Here is an 18,100-nt window from a genome sequence, read left to right as displayed (position 1 = left end):
AGTCGAACCCAACAACAAAATGAAGTAACAAAGTGAATAAAAATAAAAATAAAAAAATAAGAAGGGAGTCGTTGGAGTTTCGGACGGCGTCTTCTTTGATGAGAGGAGCTGCTCTGTCCAGAGCGGCCAGAGCAGCCGTGCTGCTCTGGCTGCTCGGAATGTTCCTTTTTTATTCTTTTGCTTACTCTACTGGGTGCCACGACCCTTATTTGAAGCTGATTTGTTAAAATAATAACAAACAACGCGTTGGAACGGAGGAGGTAGAGAGTCTTGGCGTCAGAATTTGACGTGGTAGAAAAGAAAAGAAAATAACGAATGCACAATACATACCGTATGCCAAGACCGTTATACTCCGCACTTGGCGAGGCCTTATGACGCAGCCGACGACCGTTAGGCTATTTATTTTGTTTCTTTAGATTTTTTATCGTGACGACTACTCCACTGTGCCTCGGAGTCTCCAGCGGAGATCCGGCAGTTTTTAATTATTATTATTATTATCGTTTGAAGGGTACTCTTTCTATGCTGCTTCGTTCCTGACGCCATAAAAATATGGGGCGGGATTACTTTGCACCACGTATAAAAAAATAAAAAAAATGCATAAAGACGACTTATGCGCCAACCGCTCGTCAAGTGCTCGTTACGTCAGTTATAGGTTCTGGTAGCGGTCTCAACGGTCCTTTTCAGGGCCCCCATATTTTGCAAACGGAGCTGTGTTTTGAATGCGGCACCCCCTGTCTCTGTAAAAAGTTCACAGAAGAGACCCAGCAAAGGTATGTGGTCCCCAACTTGGATATCGGGTGTTATGATTCAAAGTAAAAATTGTTCTTGCTTATTTCGCGCCTTTGATCCCAATAAATGCCGCCGTTGCAGTCGTCCCGCGGTGCGGTTGCTCGCCCATTCGCCGTCGGCGTGCCTCAGCTTCGTCGTCTTTGCTAGCGGCGCACCGGCGGAGGCGGTTGATCTGACACACCGCGTTCGGATGTGGCTAGCAGACGGCGTTCGTAAAATGGCGTCAGCTGTTGCTGGCTTCACGCGGCGGTACCGTGCGTGCTTCTATTCATTCGGCGTTCGTTGCCATGGTGACGGCGAGGAAAGCAGACGAACTTTTTGATGTGGAAGAACGCTGCGGCGTAGCGATACCAGGTGCGTTCTAAGGCCCTTCCCGCATGCTTTTCAATGGGCGGAAGGCGAACAAAAAGAGTTCGAAATAAGGACTTAACGCAGAAGACTGCATTTCTCCAGCGCCTCATAATTTGACGAGCCTTGCACGAAAAGCATGTTTTTAGACCGGAGTTTGGAGATAGTTTTTTTTACAACAACATGGGTCTAAAGTATCAATGTGCCGAAATCGATATATATTTTAAATATGGATTCGTGTTCTCTTTTAAACGAAACAAAAATATCTGAAGAAAACTCGCCAGTGAAGTTTCCGTCAATTCGAATGTATTTGAAACACCCAAAGTTTCGAGGTCACGACAAAAAAAAAGGCAAAAAAAAGTCAGTGTTGCAAAAAAAAAATATCTATGAGAGAACATGTCAGTAGTCCTTTAGGAGAGGCCTCTTCAGTTGCCTTTTAAATCTCGTACTACTGACAAATGGCGATTGAGATTTTAGCTCGTTAAGGTTCGTCCATAAAAACGGGTTTCGGAAGACCCGGGTCTCGGCAAAAGCCATTGTTTACGCTTCCAGTTTAAACCATACTTTTTCTGTTTCTTAGAGGAAGGATGAGTAGTTATTTTGTAACAGTAAGGGCTATGAATCCGTAGATTGCGATGCAGGGGGAGGGCAGCTAAAGCTTATGTGCTTCCGAGTGACTACGTTGCAGCGTTTAGTTATTTCAAATAATCAACCGTTATTGAGGTAACACTTCTCCGTAATAATTGTCGTGGGATACTAAGTACTGGCAACGCCCAGGGTGCCAATGCCAAATGCAGCTGCAGAACTATTATTCGAAACAGGTAGCTTGTGAAGAATTTAAGGTATGTTTGTGTCCGGACTTTATTAATTGTGTCTATGAATGTACAAAAAATTGACAACACATTACGATTAAACTCTAAATTTGAGAAAAATGGCAAACTAAAAAAACGTATGAACTACAAGTCATGGTAATGCAGTTAAATGCAAAGGTGCAAGTGAGCTTGGCAAGAATGATGAAAATTATTCCCGGAAAAGGGCAACAACGAGGACATATAAAAACACAAATCTGCAAACGCAGCCAAGTCGTTCACTCTTGTTGGTGTTAGACTGGTGCCAGCTGATAAAATCCGTTTGTTCTACTGACCTCTCACTCCTGGTCAATTCAGTTGGTAGAGCGCTCCTCTGGAAATGGAGAGGCCTCTAGTTGGATACCAGGAGCAGGCAGAGTTTTTCGGTCGCGCACCAGTCACTTAGTTGTGCTTGGAGGTTTGTGCTTGTGATGTCCTTTGTTCCCCTTGTTGCTCTTCTCCACAGATAGTTTTCACCATAAATTTCAAACTTTTAGCAATAAATAAACTCTTAAGGACACCCTCCGAATTTAGCGGGAAATAAACGAGAAAAAAAACGATATCATAGTTATAAACTAAAAATAAAATCGTTAAAGCCTTGCGACCAACGGCATCAGTTCTTAAAGGTTTACCTGAGCCAGAGCACTGGTAACAGGATGTGAAATATTTTTGTCGAACGGATGCGCCATTAAAGCGACGTCCGCACCTTCGAAGGCTCCGTCTCGAAGAAGGTAAACCTTTCCTTGGCCTCCTTCTTCTCCTGGAGTGCCAAGCACTACAACCTGGAAAAGTTTTCCAAGTGTGAAACATGTTAATACAAATCGGTTCCTTTAAGCAAACTTCGTTTTTTGATTTACAGTGTGCCTGATTTGAAGCATCTTGATTATTTTTGTAACGAAATAGTTACTGGGAAAATATAATAGCCACAAAAGGTCGATAATTATTCGCCATGATTAGATAACTGCTGGAGACCAAACCTTATTAGTGAGACCTAAATGGGCTGTAGGTTTTTCTGGCATCTACTAGACTGTTATGATATAGGCTATAAATGGCTAATGCTGGCAGGCTATACCATTTTATGTTAATGACTGGGTGGTGGATGACACTTTGATTGGTTTACTCAGGATATAAATTTAACCTACGCTGTGTGCGTCTTTTATTCAGTCACTTCGCAGCATTGCTAACTGAGCACATACAAGCTGTCTTGTTGTCAACTAGACACAAAATAACACTATATACCTTGTTGCTTGCATTGTATCTTGCGGAGTTCCAAGTGTCGGCATTTTTGTCATCGGTTCCTCATGGTGAGGGCATTCACTCCCTCCTTAGCACGTGTGTACAAATGGTGGTCAATAAGCTCGCCGTCCTACTTTCTCCCCCGCAACAGCCGATACGTGTTGTCGGAAGGGGGATTTGATGGAAACCCGAGTTTGCATCAAGGCGCGTAGACATTGCTGCTCATGACAACTCAGGTTCTATATCTTCCCGCCGCGTCATTACATAGTGTAATGTCGCGACGGGAAGATGTTTACGGTTGTAAGTCAATCCAAACACGCCGGATTGACTTACAACCAGGATAATTGCGTCATTGGCGTCGAGGATATTGCCTTCCTATTACATGTAATCGCAAAAGAAGGCATCAGGCTGTGCCCATCGCTCATCATTTGCGTGCTGGAACTTCCAGCGCCGGACGACAAGCTAGCAGTTCAAAGAATGCTAGGTGGTGTCAATTATTTAACCAAGTTTTTACCGCCCTTGGCTCAGAGAACATCACTTCGGAGAAGTTTGATCAAATAAGTGACACTGCGTTTGATTCGACGGCCACTCATGCGATGGAATGGAAGCGACTGTGTGGTAGCCAATGCAAGCAGCTGCTGGTTGCAGTATTTGACCCCGCAAAAGCAACAAAAGTTTCCTGTGATGCGTAGCAAAACAGCATCGGAGTGTGGCGTTGTTGGCGTAGCACAATGACGGCGTGGATGCCGGTGCAATACGCTTCTCGAACACTCACGGAAACACAGCAGCGATACTTTCAAATAAAAAACGCGGCGATGGCCACCGCGTTTGACTGTGAAAGTTTTAACAGATTTAACAGATCATCGCCCTTGGATCGCTATCTTGCAAAAAAGCGAATGGCGACATGCCGCCAAGGTTGCAACGTTCCTTTCTACGGTTGCTCCGTAACGACATTAAAATGTACTTTGTTCCAGGGAAGCAGCTCCTCCTGGCCGACATGCTGTCATGCTCCAGGGTAAGAGGCCACACGGGTGGCGGCGAAAACAACGATGACGTAGAAGTACACGCTCTAAGTGCGGTTTCTTCACTCGTCAGTGACTCAACATGGAAGCGGTTAGCTGAAGAAACACGTCAGGACGAATTTCTAAAACGTGCGCTTTAAGACTTGAAAACCGGGTATATTGTCGAAGGCCAGTGAAAATTGTTTGAGAGGCAGCTTTTGCAAGTTAAGGGAGTCCTCCTGGAAGGTTCTAAAGTGGGAATTCAAGCCAGGATGAAGCAGAAAACGTTTGAAAGAATCCATCAAGGACAGATGGGCTTCAACAAATGCAAAGTGAGGGCGCGATATCTCGTCTTTGGGTTCAGAATAAATTCAGATGTAGAGGCGTTCGTCAAAACGTGTTCAGTGTGCAGGAAACACCCATACAACAAGTCACAAAAGCCTTTTATGATGTTCCCGGTCCCAAACGAACCGCGGTACCGGGTCGGAAGACATTTTCAAGGATGGCGGAAGGTTTTACTTGCCTGTTAGGCCCTGTTTATATTTCCTGAGGTCGAGTTGCTCAAAGAAACCTCCTCAAAACCTGTTGTGAAGGTAACGAGTGCCGTCTTTGCCAGTGGAGGTGTGTTCCGATAACGGTGCGCAGATTTAAAGAGGCGGCTTTTTGTCGTTCTCTTGAACTCCGAATTTCAAGCACACCGCCTCTAGTTCAGGGTTTACGATATCTAACGGTCTGGTGGTAAAAGAGGTGCAAGTGGTGAAGCGAATCTTAAAAACGACTACTTAAGCGAACCACAACTTATGCCTGGGATTTCCTGCTTATGGGACCACCCGACTGAAATCAAGTCCATGACCCGCCGAGGTACTTCAAGGCAAAAGGCTGCTAACGACGTTACCGGACAATCACGTCGATCCTGGTCACCAACCTATGTAATGGCCTAAACGAGTCCTTACGGTGAGATAAATGAATGAATGAACATAGTCAACCAGACCGTAAGAGGGGTTCATTGGTACCCCTGAATCGAGGAGACACCGACCGGGTAAATGGGTAACTAGAACCCAGGCTCTGAAGTACTCCAGGAATCCTGGATCATTTAGACCTTTACAAAAAAGGCTTTCTGGCCGCCGCCATTTTGCGACTCGAGCGACCCCTATCAGCCAAAAATTTCTGCCACCCGCCTGAGCTGTGGAAACCCGGTCAGCGCGACTCCCCACCTGCATTGTGTGTTCGAAGTTCGCCGGCTTTCCTTCAAAGTGTTTACTCTATTTGCCTGTACAGGATGCTTGCGTGTTTTTGTAACCTTCAACTGTGAGAACCAGGGAATACCAAGGCTCGTAACCTGCTCGACCTTCGCAGGAAACGAACGAAGAGAGCGAGCGAAGAGAGCGAACGTCAAGCAGCCCACGACGCGGGCCGTTCGACGTTCTTCGAGGATTATTTCCGTTGAGATAATCTAAGAAAAGCCTTCCCGGCTATGTTCCCGGTCTTGGCGAGAAGTAGCTGATAGGGTCCGGGGTATGGGAACTGAATAGACATGTTCGTTCATTTGCTTTAGTGCTGTGTAAAAAAACAACAGGCTTCAAAACGTACCCCAAGACAAGCCGGATTCCGTCCGATCGTCGTGAAGTGACTATCGTCGACACTGTATATTGGATGTGCTGTGTTGTTTGAGACCTTTCTCAAATCCTGTTGGAATAACGCGGCACCGTGGGGTACGTACAATATATGTTGTCCGATTGATGAGACTCGTTAAATTTCATATAGTAAGCGGGCAATACCCATGCAGTTCGGCTATCCTCTGGTGTGGTCAAATATGTTTGGCAGTTAAGATCTTTGTAGTTTTACACGGCTGAGTATATGGCGCCGTTAAAAAGGTCCGCATAAAATGAAACAAACATCCGAGTTGCATTTGTTCTGTCGCACACGGACTCGCCGAAAATAGCTTTCGTTTGTTTGTTTTTGTTCCCAAAAATAGTTCAACGCTTTCTTAAAAACTTCGAGAAATTCTCTTCGCCATGGAACAAAAAACAAAAAAATTAAGCGAGGCGATTTTGCTGTCACCAGCGCTCAAAATTACTCCTACGCAGGCTTCCACAGCCTACTGACGAGAAAACCCACAGCTCAGCGCAGTCGGGCAACACTGACGTACACTCTCGAAACCAGGGACGCGCGCTGGAAATCGCTTCGCTCGAGACTGTCGCTGGAAAGGTCTATAGACCGACACGTTGTTTACAAACAAGCCCGCGTTTGCCCACACCAGGTGTGGGCACTGCGCATGCGCAGAAACCGAATTCGAGTGAACTGAAGCTTCTGCGCCTGCGCAGTGCCGTCGACAGCGCCACCGCAGCTGCGTGACGTCAGGGACGCGTGTTGGTCTATAGCAGCATCACATCCGAAGGCAAATTACTGCGGCGGAATCGACAACACTTGCAGGCGACCACAGAAGCATTTCACTCGGGCACTGCAGACTACAGCGAGGATGGTACGCACTAAAGTGAAACTTCAGCTTAAGCCTCAAACCACACACCGAGACCACGTGAGGAACCGCGAACGGTGACCCGTGTCCCAAGAAGTGCGTCACCAACCCCCGCCCCAAGAACGTCGCTGAGGCAGCGTAAGCCCCTGCAGCGATTGACATATGATCGCAACTTTGTCAAAGTACCTCCAACTGCCTGTTGCAATAAGTATTCGGCTTTATGCTCTCACCCTCACCTATGGCTTTCTGATTCTTTTTATAAGAGTGATGTTTGTGTCATTTATAAGCGTTATGTTTTGTTCTCATTATAAACAAAGATAGATGCATCATTTAGTGAGCAGTGCCACGCGTCAGCACTGTTTCGCTATCTGTTTCTCGGGGTGAGAGGCTCCCTTTGCCCCACTTGTGCACAAATAACGACCAATAAACTCGAAAACGCACCCCCACCCACTCCCCCCGCAAAAGGCTCGTCGTGTTTTATCGGTCGGAAGAGCCGATGCAGTGCTGTAATTACTGAAATGCAATCAGAAAACAACATGCCAGAAATGCACAATATCGATGCCGCCTAGCTATACTGTAACTAGAAAGAGTTGTCACTAGTCTAGAGAGCCACATTTCGCAAGAAATAATTTATTTTCAACGCAGGCTGATAGTTTTTGTGGTATAAAAAGGAAACAATCTCTTACCTTTCCAGAGAGGGAAGAGTCACTTTCAAGCGCTTTTTTTACAGCGATTCCGGTTGCTACAGCGCACTCAGCGATGAGGTTATGGCCGCAAGCATGCCCGATCTCCGGAAGTGCGTCGTACTCACACATAATAATGACGAGTGGCCCTCCATCTGCTATTAAGATGGTGTGGAACAACATAAGATCGGGCTTTTTATAAATATATATGTTATTATTACCTAGTTTGAGAGTTACGGACGATAGGAAAAAGCCGGCCGAGCAAGGTGCTCAGAATCCCTTCAGTGCTATGTCTCCGAAGGAAGCTCGAATATTATTCAGGCTTCAACGGCTGCTTAATTTTTCGTCGTCGCTGCCCGCTTGAGCGGCTGTTGCAGAGTTAATGCTAATTTGTAGTGGCGTTCCGCGACAAAACTTGAAATCAAGCGCGGCTGAAACTGCCGGGTTGGCAAGTTCAGCGATCAGTTTTCAGACTTTCTATGATAATTTTGCGAACAAAAATGAGGATAAGCGTTCTTGTTTTGTTTTTAATTTCACTGAGCCTATTTGTCGATGTGTGCATTTCTCTGTTGAATTCAACTTTATAAAATTAACAACAAAAAAAAAACACTAATTTTTAATCTACGATCTTACGAAGCAACGCACCACGACTGCACGCTCAATTCTAGGACCCCTCTTTCTCGGATTTTGTATTGGAACGCGAAAACCTTGATCCAAAACTAGCGCCGAGGTGTTGACTCAGCAAATCGTATACCGACAAAAAATAAACAGCCGCCGAAGAGCCTGTTGAGCGCACAACAGCCTGATGATAGCTCAGATTTCTTTCATGATTTAGCACTGAAGAGCTTAAGAGCTACGCCCTCACATGGGCTTTTTGATATCGTACGCGCCTTTAGGTTACCTTTGTAAAAAAAGTCTTCATAATCCTTAAAACCTTGCAGACAAAAAGAATATTTAGGCCGAACTCAATATTCGCTTGTCGTATGTGCAACTGGAAGACCCGCATGCGAAAATTATCATTACAAAGTGATATGTTACGGTCGAAATATGAGAAAATTTGCTTTTATTAAAAAAGGCAACAACAATACATTTTCTATATCTGCATTCACCATGTAATAAGCAAAGTGAAAGCTGAAAAAAAAAGTTGTGTCAGCAGCTCGACCGGTCCTAAGCCTCCTACATGTAGAGAGCAATGCCAAAATGAGAGAAGAAAGAAACGCATTTCTCGAAACGCAGGCAAAATCGCTCCTGCAGAAATACGCATTGCAGAGAAAAAAGGTTGCTGTTCAATTGATTTCTGCCAACGTGTCTATTTAAAAGAATTTGAACCTTTCTTATACTAAGGTTCCTAATACTTTCCAGAAATTATCTTTTATATACGAGATTCGAAGGTATTAATTTAATTATGAAATTTAATTTATGAAAATATTCGAGGCATGTTTACATTTAGTCAGAAAAGAAGCGCGCCCCGAGCATGCATTATTTCGAAGTCTGCATTGCTCCTGCCTCTGCCGGGATTCCGTGGAAAGCCATTAATTCGTAGTGCACTAGGATTGCGAGGATTCCCTTTTGGTAAGTCAAATAATCTGGAGAGGAGGAGGCGGTTCCCGCCCTTTGCGCTATTTATTGACTGCTACCTAAACTCGCGACATCCTACACCCGCTGCGCTATCTCCTGGTACGTTATGACGCCTGTCCTGATGTCCAGACGTAGTCTGCCTCGTTATTCGGGCGCTAGCTGTGCGATCTGATGATCGCCTGCCAAGTCATTATGCCGAATTGAGTATAATACGCTGCCGACGGTTGCGTGCGTACGCAGTACGCTGGGTTAAATTTGACCTTGCTCGACGGTCAACTGCCGAGTAGGACACACCACCGACGGTCGCATGAGGACTCAGCATACTGACCGAAGTATGGCTTACCGCTGACGGTCATTAACATACGGAGCATATATGACTCTTTCTGGACTAAATTTGTGCAGGCGACCGCCGCCGGCGGTCGCCTGGGGAGTAAGTATTCTCCATTAAGAATAACTCGCCCCCGACGTTTGCCTGCGAACTAGATATGCTAGACTAAGTATGACATCCCCCCGATGGTTGAGTGCGGGCTAAGTGTGCCGACTAACTATGACCCTCTGCCAACGGTCCTCTGCGGACCCAGTATCTTTATTAAGTATGACACGGTGCCGAATGTTACCTGTGGACTGAGTATGCTGGAATAAATATGACTCGCCGCCATCAGTCCCCCGCGGACTACGTGTGACGGGCTCGCCGTCGAAAATCGCGTGCTACCTCAGGCGATCGTCGGAGGCAAGCCACACTTGGTTCGTCTGCTTGTGCTTCCTTTAACCTCCACTGTTTGCTGCCAGGCACATGTGCCATGCTGCGAATCGCATAATCCGTGGTTTGATTGCTGCTGATCCCCATGGTACAGCTCGGTGGTTGCGTTTCGTTGTGCCCAGTTATTACTATGTATAAATCATAATGACTAAATATGATTCCATACGCTTTCCATACTAATGCATTGCCTGCTATGGCAATGCATAAGTATGGAACCCCGAGGTGAGTGAGCGCGCGGGAACCTCATGAAACTTTGAAGCTGAGCCACGAGATGCAAAAGCGATCACTGGCGTTATTAATCTTCGTCCGCCCACGTGCCGATGCCAAGGCAATGACTCGCGACAAGCCCGACAGCCAAGTACGGTCAAGCTCGACATTGGCCCGGTTCTATGCTGTGTTTACTGATGTAAAGACGATCCTTCAGCTACGTCGCAGAATGGTCCTTTTTACCTTCAAACTTGTCATAGGGGCCCCTTCTGCTGCATGCGGAGAAGAGACATTTGGAGTCGATGATTTCCGCTTTAAATTCATATTCTAATGGAAAGAAAATGTTGGATAGCAAGGAATATTCAGCTGCCGAAATTTCAAATTGTTTTAAACGGCGTCTCTGGAACTGATTATCTTCTCTTGACAGTGGTCGTGTGGTAGCGTGTACGGAACGACGTCTTCCGCAGAACGGGTCATGTTAATTTTGCCTTTCAGCATAGCGTGACAGCTGTCTGGATAATACCCCCTGCTGCTACAATTCGAAAAATGGTCTCCGCCCGATGTTTATGGACAATGTGCTAAATTCACTTTATTTGAATGTCGGTTCGTACTGTAGCTGAGCGGCTTCCGCACCCCCCCCCCCCCCCCCAAAAAAAAAAAAAGAAAGGGTGGGGGGGGGGGGGGTCCTTAATGGGGCTCCTCCTAGGGAGGGGTGGAAGAAAAATTCACTGAAGCGGTGGTTGCTTGGCTCTCTTGTTCCCCTGCGATTATCGTTGACCTACAAGTGGTGCCCCCCCAGTGACCCCTTCACGGTGTTGGGCTGCGAGGCCCTGATCTTTTCTTCATTTCCATTACCTATTGGCTTTTTTTATAAAACGCCACTTAATCCAAAGATCATATTTATTTCTGTTTTGTCTTAGGTTTAAGTCTGCGGTGCCCTCGAGGCGGTAGCGGACAAGGGGACTTTTGTTCGTCGGTCTTCTTATAGTTTTTCGATCACGAAATCTCTAGCTGGGCGGCCCGCAGGCCTGTCGTCTTCAACAAAAACCTTTCCTTCTATTCAATGGCAGACACGCTTAAGGACAGGGAATAAGTCATGTCTGCGCCACCATACACCTGCTAAATCACTGAACCATTTGCAAGGCTCTGGAAGATAATGTTCACAGGTTTTGGCAAAAAGTGAGGCTTGTCCGCTGCTCCGCTGAGGTATAATTCCATTCGCCGCCGGCATTTGACCACCACACACAAAAGTGCGCCGTCTCTCTATAGTGATATGTCGTCTGCTGAATATTTTTAGTGCGTGAGGAACTAATGAATGTCGCTACCTCTACGTGATAAGCATTTGAATATGTTGACTGAAGTTACACGGCACTGCGACCGGTCGTCGAACTTCTTCATTTCAGTGAATGAACGAGTATTACATCGGATAGTTGAATCAAATAGCATCGTATATGGTATGTCTCGAGCCGGCTTCCCATTTCGATAAGCAAAATCCTAAAGTGCGAGAAAGTGCTTTAAGCATTTTCTGACACAAGTAAATTGAAATAAGTTTTTTTCTGAAATCCCTAGTTGACATATTTCAGTTTTTTTTCGTTTAGTCGTGCAGTTCTTAAGGAGGCCGACTTTGTTTTTTGCGTTGCGGGCGCTTTTTATTTTAGAGCACGTCTGGTTGTTTTTTTTTTGTTCATTTTGCTATGAACTTTTTTTTAAAATTTGTTTTCTTGCCTCCGACCAGCTTTAGTGTGTAATTTTAAATTTTATTTGCAGGTGACTTATAAAGATGTTAATAAGTTAGTAAAAAAAAAAAACGACTTTTGTATTTATTCAGCATAAGCTTGGTCTGCCTTTAAGGTGCGGCGAGAATGGTTAACGCAGTAGATGAGAAATTAAGCCAGTAAAGCATCACTCTAGGCCTGGGAGTTTAAGTTCCATTCCACTGTAACAGTACACAACAGCACACAGGTACGATGCTCATCCACACAGGAACGGGCTGGGGCGGGGCCCCTACCCGGCCCCGCCCATGCCCGTTTTTCGTCCACCGGTAATGTCACATTTTTGTCAAATGTAAGTTGAAAGTAATTAGTAATTTTCTTGAAAATAAAAATTTAATGACTTACAACATTTCAAACCTAGGAAGCAGGTACGTCATATATTACATAATTTCTGACAGCGCAGAGTCACTTAATGCAGACATGCTGCAATTAACCCTTCAGAATTATTGTTTCTGTCTCTGCTTAAAAACATCGAAACCATTTAAAATGAAAAAAACATGGGATTAATTTTGTTTATTACGCTTCATATATTTACTATATACTGTCATGATGTAATGTTGTTTTCGTCCTACCTCTGAAAATAAAACTAGAATTTGGACACAACCGTCCTAACTCACTTCAAATTTGATTCATTAGTTTAAGTGGACGTGTAAAATGTTTCAGTATTTTTTGCTTGTAATGACGTGTTCTCATTGTAATAATCATTTTCGAAAACAGACGACACTCTAAGACCTACACATACTATTCGAAATTGTGACATGCATTAATATAAGACGCCATTTAGATATCCAGTGAATTAGTGTGGTCTCTGCATAAGCGCATCGAGAAGTCGCAGACAAAACAAAGATATAATCGGTAACTTTTACTGATTATTTAATTTCATCATGCAATGATGTAATCTACTTTGTCTCTTTACACAGTATTTATGAAATGCATGTAAACAACGCGTCCAGTTATGAAATTAATATGGCCTATACCAAATACTGTAAACGACTTAATTTTTGCGAGGACCGAACTTTCGCGATTTCGCGAATCACCTAACATTCCCGAAAAATAGCTCCCGCCAAAAATATCAGTAAAATGTAAACACATTAAAATCTATATCGATATCGCACCGCGTCGCAAAAATTAGAAACCACGAATTATATATACCAAAAACTTAAGCTTTGACCTAAACCGAGAAATATTGAGCCCAGAAAAAATAAATCGTTGACAGAAACCGTCCTAAAACACGTCATTTTTTCGTTTCCTAGATTGATCCGTCACCTAGGTTATTCTAGCACCTGTTTCTATGCAAATTCACGAAATGCCAGCCCCAAAATGAAGCTCCCGTTGTCTAACCACTGGCGGTAAGCACCGTCGACGTTGTTTAGTATTTACCTGCCAAGCTAGGTTGAAGCATGGAAGATGTATTTTGCCAAGATGAATATGCAATTCTGCCGATTTGGCAGTCCGAACAAGCTAGCACTCGGCTTGTTAAATCGCTTAACATGAAAAAAAAATCATGGCACTGCAGTCGGAATACTGGCGGATAAATGCTTTGACAATGCAAACGGCGAACATGGAAGTGGTGAAGGCCGACATCATTAACGGAGGTTAGAGCAGCCCTGACTGTTGGATAAACTTCTACGAATATGGACGTGGTCGAACCCCCTGGTATGAAGAGGACGACAATATTAAGACCTTGCGTCTTTTTCGCGGTGGAATGTCCAAGAAGGGGTAGGAGCTCCGAGTGCTCTCACATGAACAAATATCATCGCCGGAATGGAGGTAAAAATTTCCTCCGGCGAAAATGCCTGGAGTCGAGCGATATCCTTCATGTACAAGGGAGGACCCAGGCTGCTCTATTTTGCTTTGAAAATGAGGCTGCTCTAAATCGCGGACTCAAAACTACCGGAGTCTTCACTGGTTTCCCTATGATCATTCATGGGTCGACAAAGGACCTGCAGAAGTAAGTCCAAGTGAAGATGCCCTCGACCGTTGAGGAATCGCTACAAAGATTGCAAAAGCTAAGCTTGAATCCGTCATCAGAAACCAGCGATGTACTTAGCGCGTGCAGCTCGGCGCTGCCAAAGCGCAACAATGTGCGCGTGTCAGCCCATACGAGTGGCGGAATCTCTGGGGGTATCTGCAGGTGCAGTTCAAATATACTAAACCAATTCTACGTACCGCTTGGACAAATACATCTTCCAGATTATTGGAGGCGAAGAACGACCCATTTCATCACAATCGACATGTCTCAAAAAGAGAAAGTGTAAGATAAAATGAAAGATAATATAAATGTAAAAAAAAGGTTGCAGTGTCTACTCATTGATACCAAGTTAGATTAAATGTCTAAATAACGCTACCTATCGCATATTAAGGTCACTCTAAACAGCAAAAAAAAAAAACTTCTAGCTTTAGTTCACAGTGAGGCTAGTCTTGGCATGGTCAACAAGAATCAAGTTAAGGACGCCGACATACTTTTTGATGACACTGTTGAGGTTTAAATTTACAATGGTGGAAAGCAGGCGTGCAACCAGTTGACAAAAATTACGATAATCTACTAAACAATTTCATTTGAAGTAAAGACCCGAATGCAGCCTATTAGCTGCTCCTGCACAGACCAGTCACTGAATAGATACGCCCAAACATGTCCTGGATTGTGGAGGTCGGCGTGTACAGAGATAAAAGGACTTCAAAACGACTCATGGCGAATTCCACTCGTAGATCTGAAGCGCTTTCCGAAATCCGCGAGGGAGGCAAAATTCCGCTCCGTGGGACCCGCTCCAAATCGACGAGGGGAAGATAAACTTGCATTTTTGGAGCGACCTCTCCCACACCCCTCCTCACCCCTTCTCCCTCCGTTGTACAAAATGGCCGCTGCTCAAACTTGACCAGCCCACCAACGCCTCAGCCGGCTGATTTATCCGACGACCTGAGACGACTGTCACTGCTTAGCTGCAGAAGTAACACGCGACACAGGCCGGGCGAAATTATACGTACCACAGCGCCCAAGTCACAAATAACGAAGACGTCCGCGTTCGGCACCGTCACCTACCTTTCGGCCGCCTCGAAGCGGCGGGGCACGGACAGCGATTGCCAGCGGTGGAGTTCAGATTTCTAGTACGACTTAAATAAACACAGAGGTAACAAACCATCACTTGCGCGGTCGTTGCCTAACCACTTCTTGCTTTATTTCACGGGAAAACGCCGACTGAATGCAGTGTAAAAAGGTAAACAATCACTGGCTGCAGAATGGATAGGCCTAACCTTGCGTCTGCCTCCGGCTTTTCTGTCGTTCTTTTTCTCGTTCTTCCTCTTACGATCACAGATGTCAGCGCTTACGATTTGCCACGCTCCACATTCCCGGCTTTTTATCCCTGATCTACGCGAGGTAGAAGCTTTCGAGCCGTCACAATCCAGAGTAAACAACCGACGCACCCGAATAAATCCAACTCCACGACCCCTCCACCCTGACGTGGCCCGACCGGCTCGCCGATGTCTCCAACCTCGCCGCGCATGCGCACCATCGATTTAGACGGAAATCACGTGGGCCGCTCTGTCAACTTCCGGAGAGATCTGTGAAACCCCGCAGAGCAAGTTCGGCGGAGTTTGGGGCGCTCCGTGAAGCGTGCGCTGCCAGAGATCTACAAGCGGAAGATGACCAACTTGAGCCAGATCTGCGAGCGGAATATGCGCGCTCCAAATGGAGCGCTTTTGAAGCGCTCGAGATCTGCGAGCGGAATTCACCATCAGTCAACACCGGAACAAAAAAGCTAACCCTAAACATAAATCACCGGAAGAGGTCATACGGATGTACCCGAAACTTTCATGTGTCAGAGATTACTGAAAAGCAACTTCAGCTATTGAGGTGTATTTTAAGCTTAAAGATAAATCTGTTACCAAGAGAAAGACCATACCAAATAAAAAGAAAATAAAGTGCGGCTGAAATGGGAGCTGCAGAAGATGCTAGACGCAAAGATCACCTGATTGTTTACATTGAGCTTCGCATCACCAGGTACCATTGTTTTAAAAAGATGTTACCTCCCGTTTGCTTTCGGATTATCATCTAATCAATAAACAAACTGATCTATTTTCTTTTCTCATGCCGCGTATCGCATTCATCGCTGATGAGACGAATGGTTGTAAGATGTTCTCGCGTATCGACTTGTGCAAGGATTCTGGAAAGTGCAACTTAGGAAGAATAGAACTATACGGTCTTCGTTACCCCATTCCATGTCTATGAATACAACGGGCTGCCGTTCGGGCCGAAGAATTCGCCAGCCGGGTTTTAAAAAATGATGAATCAGGTTTTCAATCCCTTTATAGGAGAGTTAGGACTGCAGAACATATTTACCACTTCGCGAAGGTGCTGGGAGATTCGAGAGGAGCACGCTTAAAAGTTAACGCAAAATAAAAGCTCTTCAAAGTCAAGGTTATTTTCTTGGGTCGTGTATTATAATGGCGCAACGGAGACGACAAAGCATGCGTTTCTTGATCGCACCTCAAGCTTGGCAATATCATAGAATGTTCACTCATTACTCGTCTTCCTTGGATTGGCAGGGCATTTCCGGGTCTTCAAAAGTGATTCATTTGAGCTAACAAAATGTCTCACAAAACATATCAAGAAAGAAGTGCCGTTCGAATGGTCTAAAAAGTGCAAGAGGGCGTATTAAGGTCGGATCAACCGTATTTCCAATGAACTGTCCCTTGCACCACACAATGTCCAACTGTTGCAGGTATAGCATAGCAGGGCAAACCCCTCCAACGAAGCTTTTTGCTCGCGGTGATTGGTGGTTTTCTCCTCTCCACTCGCATCCTCTTCACTCTTCTTCTTTGCACTCGCCTCCTCTCTTATGTTCACTTTGTTAAAGTGGATAATGTAGGGCATTGTGGGAGGAGCTTGACCTGCTACTCTGAACCTTTGACAGGTTATAGAAATACCAGTATTTTTTATACGAAGGGGATTGTAAATTGTAATTCCTAACCTAAAAATTCACGCGAAGAAACAATGATTTTTGTCCTCGCCAAAGCCTTAGCATATGTGAATTACTAATCTAAGACATAAATTCTATAAACCTAAAATACTATACTATACTACTATAGTATATACTAATACTATATACTATAGAATACTATAAACGTACAATTGTTCGTTTCGTGCAGCTTTCGTCTTCGTCCGTGTCCAGTCTCAATGTATTCATATAAATCCTTACCAACTCCCCTAGCGTAAAATCTTACTTGTATAATAAATCTCTTGGCCCAATTAGCGCAAATGGTCAAATCAGATTGTAAAAGAACATGCAACAACCTTATACAAACATATAAGACGGTATAAAAAAATTTTGTTTTAACTTCTTATATACGCCCTACATTCTTCTTAAATGTTCTAATATGATTGTTAGAAGTTCTTGTTTAATCTTAGTTCATCATACACGCTTATTGGACCAAGACATTCCGTCTGCAAGGTCTTTTACTAGGGCTGCCCAGCTATTCATTCTATTAAAGTATAAATATTTTCTAGACAACCGGCAGTTTATGAAAATGGAACTGATTGCCCGGTGAGTTGTGAAGACAACCTTGTTAGAACGCATGCGCTGGTCGCGGCCCCGCTCTAAAGTAAGAAACAGCACAAACCCATTTACCAAATAGCCAGTTTTTTTTTTTTCTTATCTTTAAGTACCTAGCATGCCGCACCTACCTCCGTGCTCGGCCCTAAATGCGGTGTCCAGGATATAGTTCTTCGTCACGGAAAAACCTTCGGACTCCAAATATTGGGTGATGTAGTCATGGGCTTTCTTCTCCTTGAAGGCAAGCTCCGGGTTCTCCCACAGATATTGGCCCAGTTCGTTGAGTGCATCTGCCTTTTCGTCTATCGTATCGCTAACGAGCTGGATGTAGTCGTCGCTCTGTGTATAATAAGATAAGATAACATAAAGTAAGCCTTCTCTTTTGTTCTATTATAAAGCTCTCGCTCCAAATTACTACAAACTACACATACTTGTGGTGCCCTCATGTCTCTAGATTCAAGCTGTCTGATGTTTCACGAGCAGTGGCATTCGTCATAGTTAAATATTACTGACCTCCAATCCGTACATATAGTTCGTTAAAATACATAAGATAGAAAAACATATTTATAAATCAATGCCCTACCTCGATGAAATTTCTATATTATACTAAATTTTGATAACTTGTATAAATATTCTGGAAGCAACGGCGGAATTATTTTTAATTTCACCATAGGTGCTTCCGCAGCCGATGCTCCATATCGATGAGTCCAATCAAGGAGTTCCAAACGCGGAACGTCACGGCGTTTGCATAGTTATGTAACTGCGCTATCACCACTTAAATGGAAACCGGAGCGGTGCTGTACTTGAGAAAAAAACAAATAAAACAAATATTCTTCATATGACCACCAGT

The 18,100-nt window shown here is 44.6% G+C and overlaps 1 protein-coding gene across 1 annotated transcript in view; it reads right to left on the bottom strand.

Moving 5' to 3' along the window:
* Window positions 1-17,696, bottom strand: part of LOC8043068 (peptidase M20 domain-containing protein 2) — a 39,215-nt gene extending 21,519 nt beyond the window's left edge. Inside the window, exons 1-4 of the mRNA XM_042292971.1 lie at window positions 17,682-17,696; window positions 17,382-17,589; window positions 7,385-7,536; window positions 2,618-2,767 (exon numbers count right to left, since the gene is read on the bottom strand). Of these exons, the coding sequence (XP_042148905.1) occupies window positions 2,618-2,767; window positions 7,385-7,536; window positions 17,382-17,589; window positions 17,682-17,696 (525 nt within the window). The remainder of the gene's footprint in view (window positions 1-2,617; window positions 2,768-7,384; window positions 7,537-17,381; window positions 17,590-17,681) is intronic.
* Window positions 17,697-18,100: the final 404 nt, after the last annotated feature.

Source organism: Ixodes scapularis, unplaced genomic scaffold, assembly GCF_016920785.2.
Source record: "Ixodes scapularis isolate PalLabHiFi unplaced genomic scaffold, ASM1692078v2 PGA_scaffold3__209_contigs__length_174095766, whole genome shotgun sequence".
Taxonomy (NCBI): Eukaryota; Metazoa; Arthropoda; class Arachnida; order Ixodida; family Ixodidae; genus Ixodes; species Ixodes scapularis.
Note: the sequence above shows the minus strand (reverse complement) of the source record. Positions and strands in the feature narration are given on the sequence as shown.